This window comes from Delphinus delphis, chromosome 1 (assembly GCF_949987515.2).
Source record: "Delphinus delphis chromosome 1, mDelDel1.2, whole genome shotgun sequence".
NCBI classification, from domain to species: Eukaryota; Metazoa; Chordata; class Mammalia; order Artiodactyla; family Delphinidae; genus Delphinus; species Delphinus delphis.
This window is the reverse complement of record NC_082683.1, coordinates 52,728,737-52,742,625: the sequence shown is the minus strand read 5'-3', so window position 1 is coordinate 52,742,625 and position 13,889 is coordinate 52,728,737. Positions and strand designations below refer to the sequence as shown.

The following is a 13,889-nucleotide window of genomic DNA, read 5'->3' as shown; positions in this document are numbered from 1 at the left end:
GTTTTTTAAGGAACCTCCATACCGTTCTCCATAGTGGCTGTACCAATTCACATTCCCATCAGCAGTGCAAGAGTGTTCCTTTTCTCCACACCCTCTCCAGCATTTATTGTTTCTAGATTTTTTGATGATGGCCATTCTGACTGGTGTGAGATGATATCTCATTGTAGTTTTGATTTGCATTTCTCTAATGACGAGTGATGTTGAGTATCCTTTCATGTGTTTGTTGGCAATCTGTATATCTTCTTTGGAGAAATGTCTGTTTAGGTCTTCTGCCCATTTTTGGATTGGGTTGTTTGTTTTTTTCTTATTGAGCTGCATGAGCTGCTTATAAATTTTGAAGATTAATCCTTTGTCAGTTGCTTCATTTGCAAATATTTTCTCCCATTCTGAGGGTTGTCTTTTGGTCTTGTTTATGGTTTCCTTTGCTGTGCAAAAGCTTTGAAGTTTCATTAGGTCTCATTTGTTTATTTTTGTTTTTATTTCCATTACTCTAGAAGGTGGGTCAGAAAGGATCTTGCTGTGATTTATATCATAGAGTGCTCTGCCTATGTTTTCCTCTAAGAGTTTGATAGTTTCTGGCCTTACATTTAGGTCTTTAATCCATTTTGAGCTTATTTTTGTGTATGGTGTTAGGGAGTGATCTAATCTCATACTTTTGTATGTACCTGTCCAGTTTTCCCAGCACCACTTATTGAAGAGGCTGTCCTTTCTCCACTGTACATTCCTACCTCCTTTATCAAAGATAAGGCCTTGCACAGAACTTATAAGTAATCCTGACATTTTGTCGTAAACCAGATTTGTTACAATGAAGCTCTAAGTCTTCAAGAGCAAGTAGCAAGGATATAAAGACAAGAATAACCTTCTGGACAATAATAGTAATAACAGCTAACACTTATTGAGTGTTTATTATGTGCTAGGCACTGTTCTAAGTGCTTTTAATACATTAACTCATTAACTTTCACAGTAACCTTATAGGTCCTGTTATTATCCCCATTTTACAGAAGAAATGCTAAGAAAATCTCAGACTTGTCTTACTGAGATTGTTTTATTATTGTCCCAAAGAGACACGTAGATTTTTTGCATGAGCAACAGTACAGGGAAGATTTGGTTTTCCACACTGTACCACCCTTATGAAGTGGGAGCCTTCAGACAACAGATAACAGGCTGAAGACCTCCTATGTCTCCTTTGGTGGGAAGGGATATGAATGCATATCCCCAGGGTTACAAAGCAGAAATTTCTTTTGAGTTCTCATTTAATACTTCATCTTAAAAATATGCCAGTTTTTCATTCTATTATGAAATGTATATTCTTAATTGCTTTAATATAAAAATTTGTGGAGTGTTTTATTTTCCACTCTGCTTTTCAAATGAAAATGGTTGTTCCCGGAAGATTTCCCATGTTTATCCTGGGGTGTTTTTCATGTCCCCTGGTCCATTGCACAAGATATCACTAGCCTTTGAAAAGACCTACAACCATAGACAGCTGCTTAAGAGTTACACATAGACATAGAACCAGACCTGAAATACACACCTGTGGGTGACGTGAGGCCATGTGAGTGATGGGCTCTAGCGCCGGATAGACCTGAGTCCTGGTCTCACTTCTCCTTCACTTGGGCAGTTGATATTACTTCACTGACTTTCAGGGTCCTCATCTGTAAAATAGGAATAATGTTTGTCCTCCACTTTAGGAAATAAAGTCAAGGTCATTGGCCCCCTTGGCCACCTCTGACTCTCCTGTGGACCTTTCTTGCTGGGTATCCTCAGAAAACTTGTAAAGAAAAGTGGCCACTGTTAAAGGCTGTTAAAAAATGTAGAACATAGATTCCACCACTGGGAAAGGATTGCTCTATCCTGTGGCCCTTCAACCAGCTGGCAGCATCCTGTTGAACAGGCTAAAGCCTGGCTTCCAGCCTCTCGGGAGCTGTTCCAGCTTCGGTGTTTCTCTTGCAGGCGTCTGCAACGTGGACCATCAGAACAAAGCTGGCTACACCGCCGTGATGATCACTCCCCTGGCTTCTGCAGAGACCGATGAAGACATGGCTGTTGTCTGGAAACTCTTACGAGAAGGAGATGTGAACATCCAAGCTACTCAGGTAGGAGGTGTGAACATGATCTCCTCTTTAATGAACACGGGCACCTCCCAGTTTTATTCTGCCACTGGGGTGAGAAACTCCATGAAGATCCATGTAGAGTTTTTAACCCGAGAAGTCTGGGCCCTCCAAATGGCATCTGTCCAAAGACTGGACATTCAGTTTCCTCAGAGCCTCCTGAGACCCAGACAGGCTGGGACAGAGGTCATGAGCTTGTAATCTATGTCCCCGTCTGAAACTGGGCAAATTCCATCTGGGTCTGACTCCTCAAACCGAATGTTCCGCAGTTAGCACCTTGAGAAGGCGTTTGCTAGTTGTGCTCTAGAAAGCCCCTGCAGGAGATCCACCTCGATCATAAATTACAAAGCAGTCCAGAGGGTTGGGATGTCTCTGTTCACCTTCTGGGCCCTTCTACTTGAGAACACAGAGTAGGGGTGTGGCCCTTAGCCAGTAGACAAAGCTCCATATGGAACAGTGGGCATTCCTCGAAAGGCCACTTACCCATCTTTGACCAATAGAAGAACAAGCAGAGTGCATTCCACTCTCCATTTCCCCCCAGAGTGATCATCAGTGTAGCCTAACTCTCAAGAAGTGTAAAGGGGGCTTCCCTGGTGGCGCAGTGGTTGAGAGTTCGCCTGCCAATGCAGGGGACACGGGTTCGTGCCCCGGTCCGGGAGGATCCCACATGGCTGTGGAGCGGCTGGGCCCGTGAGCCATGGCCACCGCTGAGCGGCACGTCCGGAGTCTGTGATCTGCAACGGGAGAGGCCACAACAGTGAGAGGCCCGCGTACGGCAAAAAAAAAAAAAAAAAAGAAGTGTAAAGGGTCTGAGATTTTACTCTACCTTAAAGCTAACATGTGTCGTGGATGCTGGCAGATGACCCAGGACTCTTGTGCAAGAGACAAAGGACAGTGTGTTACTCACAGCAGTAACAGTAGTCAGAGCATTGGTATTTATACCAGTTCCCCAAGTCCCAATTCCCACTTCGCACAGGGCGGTGTGAGGAGGGCCGGATCCCTGCACACAGAGTAGATTGTGTTACTGGGGAAGAACCCTGAGCTTAGGGAACCTGAATCTTTCATACTGGATAGTAAGCGTGTCTGCCCTCTGTTCTGGAGGGGACAATGTCTCTAAGTTCCAACGCTGTTCATTGTACATTCACCCTTAAAAAGATAGTCTAGAACAAAAGGTCACATATTGCCTGACTCACTAAATATGCAGAAAGCCAAGAGACCCATAGAAAATAGAAAATTGTCTCCCAACCACCTGTTTAACTCTGCTCACCACCCCGACCCCAAAGTGATTGCAGACAGTAGCCTAACCTGATGGCAAAGTCTCTTTGCACATGTCACATACTAGCAATTCTATTGGTGGCAAGAAACAGACATTTGTAGCTTACTCTCTAGTTTTCAAAGTATCTTCACCCACCTACTCCATAGGACTCAGTAAAGCTGTTTTCATTTTAAATAATATGTTTTCCAGAAACATATCAAATCTTTTTTTTCTAAATTGGTCCTCTTGAAGGGGGAGTGCTCACTAATGATCAAAATCCATGCCCTTCTTATACAGGAGAAACCAATGCTCTAGGAGAGTAAGGGACCCATCCCAGGTCACCAAGGGAGGGATGGGAATTCATAGTGCAGCTGCACCCTTCAGCACCCTCTGGGGCTTTACGTATGAGGGGAACTGCAGGTACCAGGTTAAATAGGAGTGAGCTGGGAGGCCAGGAGTCTCCCGGGCTAAACTACTTATTTCTCTCTGTATCTCCAGGGTCAGCGCTGCACCGGGCCATAGCAGTGATCTGTAAATGGTGGTTGAATTAAATTGTATGGAGCCAGACCAGGAGGGAGGGGGCCCCAAGTCAGGCAGGAGGCAGACAGGAAGACATCTGCATATGTCATCTGGCTTTAATACCACTCAAAGAGAGGGGTCTGGAGGGAAACCTATGGTCTGGTTAGTGCAGTAAACAAGCATTACCTCAGGGCTGAGCATAAGCAAACCAAAGAGCAAACAAGCTTCTCTGGAAAGATCTGTCTGGGTTCCAGAGAAATGGGGAACCAGGACACCTAACGATGCATTCACACATCCCAGGCGATGGTCAGACCTCATCTCTAATGCTCCTAAATGCAATAATAGCTGACATGTACACAGCATCTGTGCCGCGCTCAGGCCTCACACCAGCCCCAGAAGGGAGGTAATGTCGTTAAGCATTCCTGCTTTACCAGATCAGGAAGAGTCACCGAGAGGTGAACTCGTCCAGATTCACATAAGTACAGAATGCGGCAAAGCCAGGATTTTTCTGATTGCAACCCCCTTTCTTTTCTCTAAGCCCCAGCCTTCCGGGCAGGGAAGCATAATCCATCAGTGACTGCAGATCGGAGCTTTAATCAGTGAACTCATCAGCCAACATATTTTACGTGTAAGACACTGTGTTCAGAGCCACAGGGGATCTGAGAGGAAAGAAACCAGTCCTTACCTCTTCTCACATCCCTACAAAGCCTGACAGTCAGAGAGACATGCCTGAGCTGCCTGGAACCCAGGAGAGAACCACGAGGGCAAAATATATAATCAAGTCGCATAAGAGGACTATGTATATACAGGAAAATCCAGGAAAAATGATGATCAATTTGTAATCAGAAAAGTTACTGCCACACATTTTTATATTTATACCCTTTATCTCATTTGATTTTCACAAAAGCCCTGTGAGGTATACAGGATGGATCATAATTATATTAATTTTTAAGAAAGAAAGACCAAGGTTCAGGGACACGAAGGGACGTGGCCAGGGTCACGCAGTAGGAAACAGCAGAACCAGATCTTGGTCTTACTTTCTGACTCTAATCCGTTGCCATGTGCATTGATGATTACAGGGTTGTGAAAGATTGTTGTCAATGGCTGTGAATTAGAAATGACCACAGGACCATGTAAACAGAGAGCTTCTTGAGAAAAGAGGCTTCTGGGTATCATTCAACTGAAAATACCAGAGGTGTTCAGAGCAGCCCAAGACTTCCTGTAGGAAGTTAGGCTGGGGCGGGGAGTCAGAAGCCATGGTCCTGAAGTATTCAACCCTTCAGTTATTCCATCATTCAGCACTTATCAGCATGTACTTGGTGCTAGGCACTGGAGAGACAGAGATGAAAAAGACTTAGCTCCTGCCATCAAAGATGTCACAGTCTATGAGAAAGAGACAGGTTGACCGGTTGAAATGCCAAGTGGTAAATGCTGTGTTATGAACCCTGTGCCTGGGGTGTTAGTAGAGGGCTTTAGAGAGGATGCAGCATTTGACTCGTGTCTTGGAAGAGGAGTAGAAATTTACCAGGCCAAGGACGACGTGTCCCTTACCACAGAGATTCAGGTCAACTGTCATTTTCCAGAGAAGTCTCTCCTGACTACACCCAGGCTGCGGAGGGGGTCCTTCCCATCAGCCCCAGCCTCACCACGCCCCTGCTCTCTGTGTGCAGGGAGGCCAGACTGCGCTGATGCTGGGAGTCAGCCACGACCGGGAGGACATGGTCCAAGCGCTACTGAGCTGCCAGGCAGATGTCAACCTCCAGGACCATGATGGATCGTCAGCCCTTATGCTGGCCTGTCGCCATTGCAACGTCGACATGGTCCGGCTGCTCCTGGCACACCCGGCCTGTGACAGCAGCCTGACTGACAAGGTGAGACTTATAGGCAATTAACAAGTGGGTGTTCCACTTCCCTTCCTGAAAAGTACCTTGCCAGCCGGCAAAATTCAAGGGACCATATGGCACTAGGAACAGAATTGACTTCATAAGGCCGTTGTTGGATTTAAATGAGATGACCCATGTAAATGCTGGGAGACTTGGAGCTGAGAAACCCCAAACCCTAGCCTTTCACACCATGCTGAGGGATTGCGCTCAGGCCTGGTCTTGACCCTGAACCGCATCTGGTCATGGCAGCATATGGGCTTTTGAGGCGGCAGCTTGAGTAGGGAGGCTATGCTGTCCATGGGGCTCCCAAAGGCGGGATGAAGGAACCAAGTACAAATTGTGTCCACTCTTGGACAGTGACCTACCTTACAGAGTGGCCCATTTCATCAAGCCACCCTGCTTGAAGTTGCATTGCCAGATACATGCTTCTTGTGAGGCGACGGCGTTGATGATGATGATGGTGATGATGGTGGTGGTCGTGGTGGTGACAGTGATGAGATAACAATAGTTATAAAAGCTAACCTGTATCACATGCTGGCTTGGTGCCAGGTACTGTACCAAGCAGTTACCACGGACTCTCTAGTTTAAATCCCGCAACAATCCTATTAGATTGACTCTGTTGCTCATGGGGGAACGGAGGCCCTGAGTGGTTAAGTAACATACCCAAGATCACACAGCTAGTGGAACCAGCTCCATCAAACTCCTAAGAACACTCACAGGAACTAACTCTTTCCATGCATTACCTCACGAATCCTCTCAGTAATCCAGGGAGGTAGATACTGCCGTCCCCGTTTTGTATTGATAAGGAAGCAGAGGCCTAGAGCGTTTATACAGCCGTCATAAGGTCACAAGCTGCTGATTCTTGAAGCAAGAATTCGAGCCCAGGTCTGACTTAATGCTGACACTGTAATTTAAAGCTTCAAACAGACTTCTCTGTACTTTCTTAACATCCACATTTCAAAAGGAACAAAGGCCTGAGGGGGAAAGAGGGGCCCCTCCCCGCCCAGGGACAGCCCCTCTTACCAAGCCACATCTGAAAACGCCCTGCCACTGTCCCATCACTGATTGAAGCTGCTGGGTCCCTTGTACCGCACCCAGGCAGCCGGCACCCAGGCCCAGTATCTTCAGGTCCCACGAACTCCAGCTCTGCCCAAAGCCATTTCCGTGATCATTAGAGAGCACAGACCCTCTTGAAATGCTTGTGGGAACAGTGGTGGGCTCCGGAAGTAAGAGCCTCCTTTTCCAAATGTGATACAGTCATATAAAGGCTCTATGTTAATGCGCTCCCTGCAGGGTCACCCTGGGGCAGAAGGAGGTGGCCCCTTAATCTGGGACAGACCCAGGGCCCTCTTAGGAGTGAGCAGTGCAATTGGCCAGGGGAGGCCTGAGAGGACAGGCCTGTGGGATGGGGGCAGGAGCTTTGGAAGTCCCTGGTTAGTGGGGGTCATCAGGCAGTGAGACTGAGTCTCCCGCCACAGATTAGAGAGCTCAGTAGCTGCTTTCAGTAGGTGGAGGTAGGGCTCTGTTGAACTTTGGACAGATCAAGTGATTGTTAGAAGCATGGACTTTATTTTTTTTTTAACTTTTTATTTTATTTTATTTTTTAATCAGTTATACATATACATGTGTTCCCATATCTCTTCTCTCTTGCGTCTAGAAGCATGGACTTTAGAATGAAACACTCATGAGTTTGAAACAGCGTTCTGTGACTGTGTGCCTTTGGGCAGGTCACTTAACCATTCTGAGCCTCTGCATGCTCGTCTGTAAATGAGGATAGTAATAGACCAGACCTCAATACGGTACATTTGTAAAGCCCCTGTGTGACATCTAGGAGATACTCAGTTGATGGCAACTGTTATTGTTGGGAATAGGTGAACCACAACAGCAAATACGAGGCAGCCACCACGTGAATGAGTAGGGACCTGGGCATTTGCAGGCAGTGTCTGGAGGGAGTAGGGAGGATGAAGGTCTGGAGTTAGAGGAGCCATTCAGAGGAGGCTGGAGCCCAAAGGGAGAAGTACTCCCATCTGGGAGTGATTGCGCCCTCTAGGGGAGATTCAGCAGTGTCTGGAGACATCTTTATCTGTCATAAGTATGTGTGTGGGGCAGTCCTGGCATCTAGTGGGTAGAGGCCGGGGTAGCTGCTAAACATCCTACAGAGTACAGGAACAGTGAAGAATTACAGATCATCTGGCCCAACATGGCAGTAGTGCCTCCGCTGAGAAACCCTGGTATAGGTGAGTGCTGAAATCCAGGTGGGATGAAATGCTGTCCCAGTGAAGTGCTGGAGGTTGAGGACAGGCTGGTTGCAGTTTGGGGCAGCCTGAGAAGAAGGTACTAGGCAGCTAAACCGGAGATGGTAGCGGAAGCCTGTCTTAGGGGAAGGTGGAGAGCGTTAGGGGATGCCCAGTGAGCACAGGGGTGCCCAAGCGATACAGGTGGCAGGCCCACAGAAGTTTCTAGACCTTGCTCACGGCCCAATCACCTGCTGCCTGCTGGGAACAGAGTTGACTCAGGAGTTACACCCAAATTTCCCAAGGTGACTTGGGTGAAAAGTTTCAGTGGGAGATGGGGACCGATGACTGGGTCTTGGCAAGCACCCAGCCCTGTGCCTCCAGCTTTGCATTGAAGGGTGGAGTCCAGCCCTTATCATGATCACCGTCTCGTTTCAGCGTTCACTTTCCTATGGAGACTTAGGTGCTCCCTTGGAAAACCGAAAGAGAAGTCATGTCCTGAAATTGGTTTCTCTCATCCTACCAACATGTAAAGGTTGCTATAAATGCAGAACCCCCAGAGCAGCCCGCAAGGCACCTTCCCCACGTTTAGAAGGTAATTCGGGAAATTGGTCACCCAGCCTATTGGGACCCCCAGAGTGACGGGAACGAGGAGGTGGTGGTGAGACCTGATCCCTGGCCCCCAAGGCTTACCCTCTGAAGGACTTGTTTGGGCAGTGACTCCAAAGCATGAGTCAAAGCGAAAGCTTCTTGAAGGCATAGACTATGCCTTGCGCATCTTTGCCTGATATGTGGTGGCTTCTTGGTGAGTTTTTGTCATATTGAGAGATAACCCCCTACCACACACACACACACACACACACACACACACACACACACACACACCCTCACACACAAGGTGTGCTGGCTGCCTGACCCCTTCGGGCTCTCCGGGCCTGCAGTGTTGCCGAGCAGGGACTTGCCGTGCTTGGCTTCCACCGGAGCCGCGGGCCGAGGGCTTGTTCCCAGGGCTCGGGCAGAAGCATCTCGGGGGCACACCCTCCCTAGGTGGTCTCTCTGGCCACACTTTCTGAAATGAATGGCGCCCCCCGCTTTCCACGTGTGTAGTTGAAGAGCCCACAGATGCAGGCTGTCATCTCCAGGTGGGCCCTGTTCAAGGGTGCAATGTCCCCTGGGACTGGCCCTGTGGCTCTTTCCCATAATAACGTTAATCACACTGTCTCCTTGTTTACGTGGAGCGTCAGGGTTGACAAAGTGCAGCAGGGGACAGGCCTAAATAAACCCAGGCCCCTCCGGTGGGGCTTTCGCAAGAATCTTCTGTGGAAAATCTTTGCTTTCTTCCAGACTTGGCCAATCTGAGAACATACTCATTAAGATTTAGGGGCTCAGGTTCTTCATCAACTTGAAATGAATACTCTGTTATCATCCAGCATTCCCTCTTTCAACAGTGCTTATTGAGGGCTGACCAGACTACAGGCACGGAGCCAGGGGCTAGGCCAGCAGAACAGGCCAGATCCAGTGTCTGACCTTGTGGACACTGAGATTTATCAAATAACCCCACAAATACCAACTTACAAAGACGGGTAAAAGGCGGGTACAAAGAATCATGGGGCCTTTTCAGGGCAAGAACTTCATCTGTTTTGTGAAGCCTGTCTGCTGAAATGCCACTTCCTTCCTCTCCCCACCCCCTGCCCTCCCCCCATATACACAGGGTGGTCATCCCGTCCCTTGAGCTCACTCTGTTCCTTTGCTGGCTTGTTTGGCCTTTGGCCATACATTATAGTTATTTACATGTGTGTGGAGCCCCGATGGCAGCTGGACTCCATCCTGGAGCACAGAGAAGAGACTGAAGGGTTTTTAGCTGAGCGTGAACACTTCCCACCTGCTTCTTTGGAGTTTCCACATTTTAGAAAGTAATTTTCCCCATCTGCAGTAGAGCGGAGAACACTCTAGCGGGGTCTTGGGTGGCCCCCATGTGTCAAACCCATTCATGTTTATACAGCAAAATGTAAAAGTATTGATACTTAAATGAGCTAAGTAAGGACCGAGATAACCTCACGTTTTGCCTCAAAATGAGTTGCCAAAAAAGTGGTTTTCAGAGCTGTTTAGATGTCAGAATTCTGGGTTCGGGATTGAGCCCTCGGAGCTCAGCGTCCACTGCATCATGGCGGTCCTTCCCCTCATCTCTGGGTAGAGAATGGTTGGTGCTTCCTCTGAGAGCTGCTGTGTTTGCAGCTTGTTTAGAGAGCAGAATGGGAAGCTTCTTGCACAGCAGCCATGGTGAGAAAAGCAGCATGGTATCACGCATCGGGAAGTAAAAATGAGTGTGTCCTTCTGGGCTACAAGCCCACTTCAAAGAATTTGTCCTTAGGAAATAGTTAGGAATGGGAGGATGCTTTCTGCACTAAGTTTATCATGGTGAAGACTTGGAAACAACCTAAATCTCCAATAAAAGGAAAATAGTTCAGTAAATAATGGAATATTATACAGCCAGTAAGAAAAACCTTTATGTCCTGATGACTATGTAAGAGCAGGGAAAGTCTTAGAGCATATCATGGTGAGTTAAAAATAAAAGTACATTCAGAATTGATATACATTATCATTCCTCTATTTACAAACCAACAACAGGGCTTCCCTGGTGGCACAGTGGTTGAGAGTCCGCCTGCCGATGCAGGGGACACGGGTTTATGCCCCGGTCCGGGAAGATCCCACATGCCGCGGAGCGGCTGTGCCCGTGAGCCATGGCCGCTGAGCCTGCGCTTCTGGAGCCTGTGCTCCGCAACGGGAGAGGCCACAGCAGTGAGAGGCCTGCGTACCACAAAAAAACAAACAAAAAAAAACAAACAAAAAAAACACATTTGCACAGGAGAAAAGACTGGAGGGAAACTTACCGAAATCCTAACTCTCATTTAGGTCTGTGTAATGGAATAATGGAAGAGTTGTTTTCATTCCTCTGTTTTCCAGTTTTTTAAAAAATGTATTAAAAACCAAGCAACACTTCTTTATTTTCATTGGCACAGATTTCCCAGGAGTGAATGATGTTTCCGTGGAAGGGGGCCCATTTCTCTGATCCTCATGCCATTCGAGTTTCCTCCTCTCCTCTGTGAATGCTTGGAATAGACTTCTATGTCCCATGCGTACCCCTTTCTCCCAAGTCACCCTTCCTTTCTGTGGTGGGAGGCAAATGGGATAAAAATTTGTTTTTCCTTTTCTTTCTCCCCTGTAGGCTGGCCGAACGGCTTTGTCCATCGTTCTGAAATCGCCCGCCCATGTGGAAATTGCAGGGCTGCTACGGGCCCACGCGAAGCAGGGCAGGTCCCTGGGACCGTAGGGGCTGCAGAAGAGCTGGCAGCAAGGAACAGAAGGGGCCTTCTCTGGACTCCTCCCTCGCCCTCGGAGAGGGCACGGGTCATAGCCAGGGGGCCGCCCCGCAAGAGAAGAAACTATGTCAAATACGCACATACATTCCTCTTGTATAATTCTGCTCGTTAGGATGCTTTGTAGTTTTTGCCTTAGGCCAAGCCCCAAAACTGCGGGCTGCAGAGGGGTGCAAGGTACAAAGTGCATTGGTGTTGGCTAAAACATCCCAGCTATCTTCAGCCTCGAGTTCCTTGTGACTCTATCTTGTAGCACCGTGCAGAGACCAGGCAGGCAGGAGCACAGTAGCCAAGCAATACTTTTCACGTGGAATTTTAAAGTGCGCCATCTTTCTGTTTTATAATCAATTATATATGAAGCTATCCCATTGAATATGCATGTCTAGAGAGAAGGGGGTGGGGAAGGGGTGGGATTTAAGCAGCTTCCCTGGCAGTCATTCTCTGTAGGACCCTAGGAGAATCACCACGCAGGCAGGTGAAACTGGACAAACCCCTCTGGGGCCTTTGTTTAGTTGGTGTTGACAGAGAAATCTGAAACCCAGACGAGGTAGGAAGAAGCACATTGGCATCAATGCCAGATATACAGTCTTGACCATTTCCGAGTCACCAAGTGGCTCTGCTTTGCTCTAGGAAATTGGAATTAATCAGGAAGTTATCCAATCCAGTGAAGCACACCACATATATGTAGGCAGAGTTCAGTTACGTCAGCTCTTCTGAATCTGTGAAAGAAACAAATGAATCAGACTGAGCATACTTCTTGGAATGGGTTTTTATCATCCAGAAGCCACTACTGTTCCTTTGTAGCAGTACCCATGGACTCACGGTAATCCTGGCTCCTTTCCCCTCCCCCTTATGAGCAGACTGTGAGCCCTCATGTGGCTGTGCGGTTTCCGAGGCTCCTAGCTGCAGAACTTGTCAGCCTGCAGCAGGAATGTGGAAGCTGGGCTGGGCAGGGCCCGCTCTGCACTGACATATCTGTCTACTGGAAAGTTAGTTCTTAAACTTCCACAATCCCAGGGGCCCACATGTGCATGGCTTTGTCTATGAATTTGTTCTTTCTTAAAAATCTCTTATGCAAAAAAGTCTCTCTTGTATAAAAAGGAAAGACATCAAAGCTGGGTGAGCCTTATCCCTGGTAACTCAAAAGCTTGAGTTCTCATTTGACTCAGATATCAATTTGCTTGGTGCCCCTTGGGTGAGCCATGGAACCTCTCTGCGCCCCATTTCATCATCTCTAAAAATGGAGATCATCATACAACCTTTGTCCTGGGGGTGCTGGGCAAGGAACAGCTGACGGAAGTTTTGGAATCCAATTTGTAATCCATAAAGACGGTCTGCCGAAATGGCACAGCAAACTTCAGTACAACTTTGTGATTCATGAGAGAGGCTCTAAGTCCCAGAGCAGGACAGTGATGTGTGATGGTGTTGCTCAGAGAGAATGCAGCAAATAATGATCTAAAATGCTTTAAATGAGTTTATTTTGACCTCACAGCACATTTTAAGAGCAGAACCCCACATTAATAAACGTTCTAGCCGGGTGCTTCTCAGACTTTGATGTGCATACAAACCACCTGGAGAGCTTGTTGGGACGCAGTCAGTCTGCGAGGGAAGGGGGCTGGAGAGTCTACATTTCTAACCAGTTCCCAGGGGATGCTGATGCTGCAGGGCCACACCACACGTGCAGTAGCAAGACTCTGGCCCATCCTGATCATTTATATATTAAAATGCTGCCTCTCAATATTCTGTCTCAAAGTTTCTTTGCATTTCTCTGCTCTCAGATCTTGGGAATTTGCAATGTGGGTCTTATTTTCTATTGTGTTTCTGCAGAGAGCAGTAAGGGGGTCCGTGTCCTGTGTTGCCAATTTAGGGTCTGTTTCTGCATCTCATATTGGGGTGGCAACTTTTATTTGGTCGTATTTCTTATAATTATCTCATTCGAATCCAGCTATAAAAAAATTGCTTATTGACCAGAGAAGGCAAACTGGTTTTCCTAGAGTTTGAAGCCATTGAGTCATTATGAGAAAGACTTTTCCACCCTTTCTGAGATTTTAAATATTTCTTTTCATGTTGAGTTTGGAACGTGAATACATGATCTCATCACTTAACCATTCCATTCCATTGGAATGTCTGAGCCCAGAGCATGGTGAGATGAACAAGCACAACCTGCCTCCCTGTCACTGTCACTGCTCTAGAATTCATTCCACAAAAATCTGCTGAAACCGGCCCTGTGCCTGACACTGTTCCCAGCGCTGGCTTTTGGAAAGCAGCTGTGGTTTCCTCTAGAAAACCAGTGTCTAAGGTTACCATGATCCCAATCCCAGGCTTTCCAGGACTTGAAGCCAAGGTTCAAGTGTCTGATACATTTATCAAGTGTCTGACAGCACAGCCTCCAAGCAACATAAGTCAGGCTCACTGGAGACAGGAATTAAGCTCAGGCCTGGGGGGAGACCCACAGGTATTTTAGCTTCCTTCACTGCCTGCATGGGAGCTTGCAATCTGCTTTGGAAGACAGG

At 47.5% G+C, this 13,889-nt stretch overlaps 1 protein-coding gene across 2 annotated transcripts in view; it reads left to right on the top strand.

Annotated features, from left to right (window-relative positions):
- KANK4 (KN motif and ankyrin repeat domains 4) overlaps nucleotides 1–13,102 on the top strand; it is a 34,634-nt gene extending 21,532 nt beyond the window's left edge. For both annotated transcript variants that reach the window (XM_060005587.1, XM_060005597.1), the window contains 3 exons: nucleotides 1,951–2,093; nucleotides 5,553–5,753; nucleotides 11,226–13,102. In XM_060005587.1, coding sequence (XP_059861570.1) covers nucleotides 1,951–2,093; nucleotides 5,553–5,753; nucleotides 11,226–11,330 — 449 coding nt within the window. In that variant the 3' untranslated portion in view covers nucleotides 11,331–13,102. The remainder of the gene's footprint in view (nucleotides 1–1,950; nucleotides 2,094–5,552; nucleotides 5,754–11,225) is intronic.
- Nucleotides 13,103–13,889: the final 787 nt, after the last annotated feature.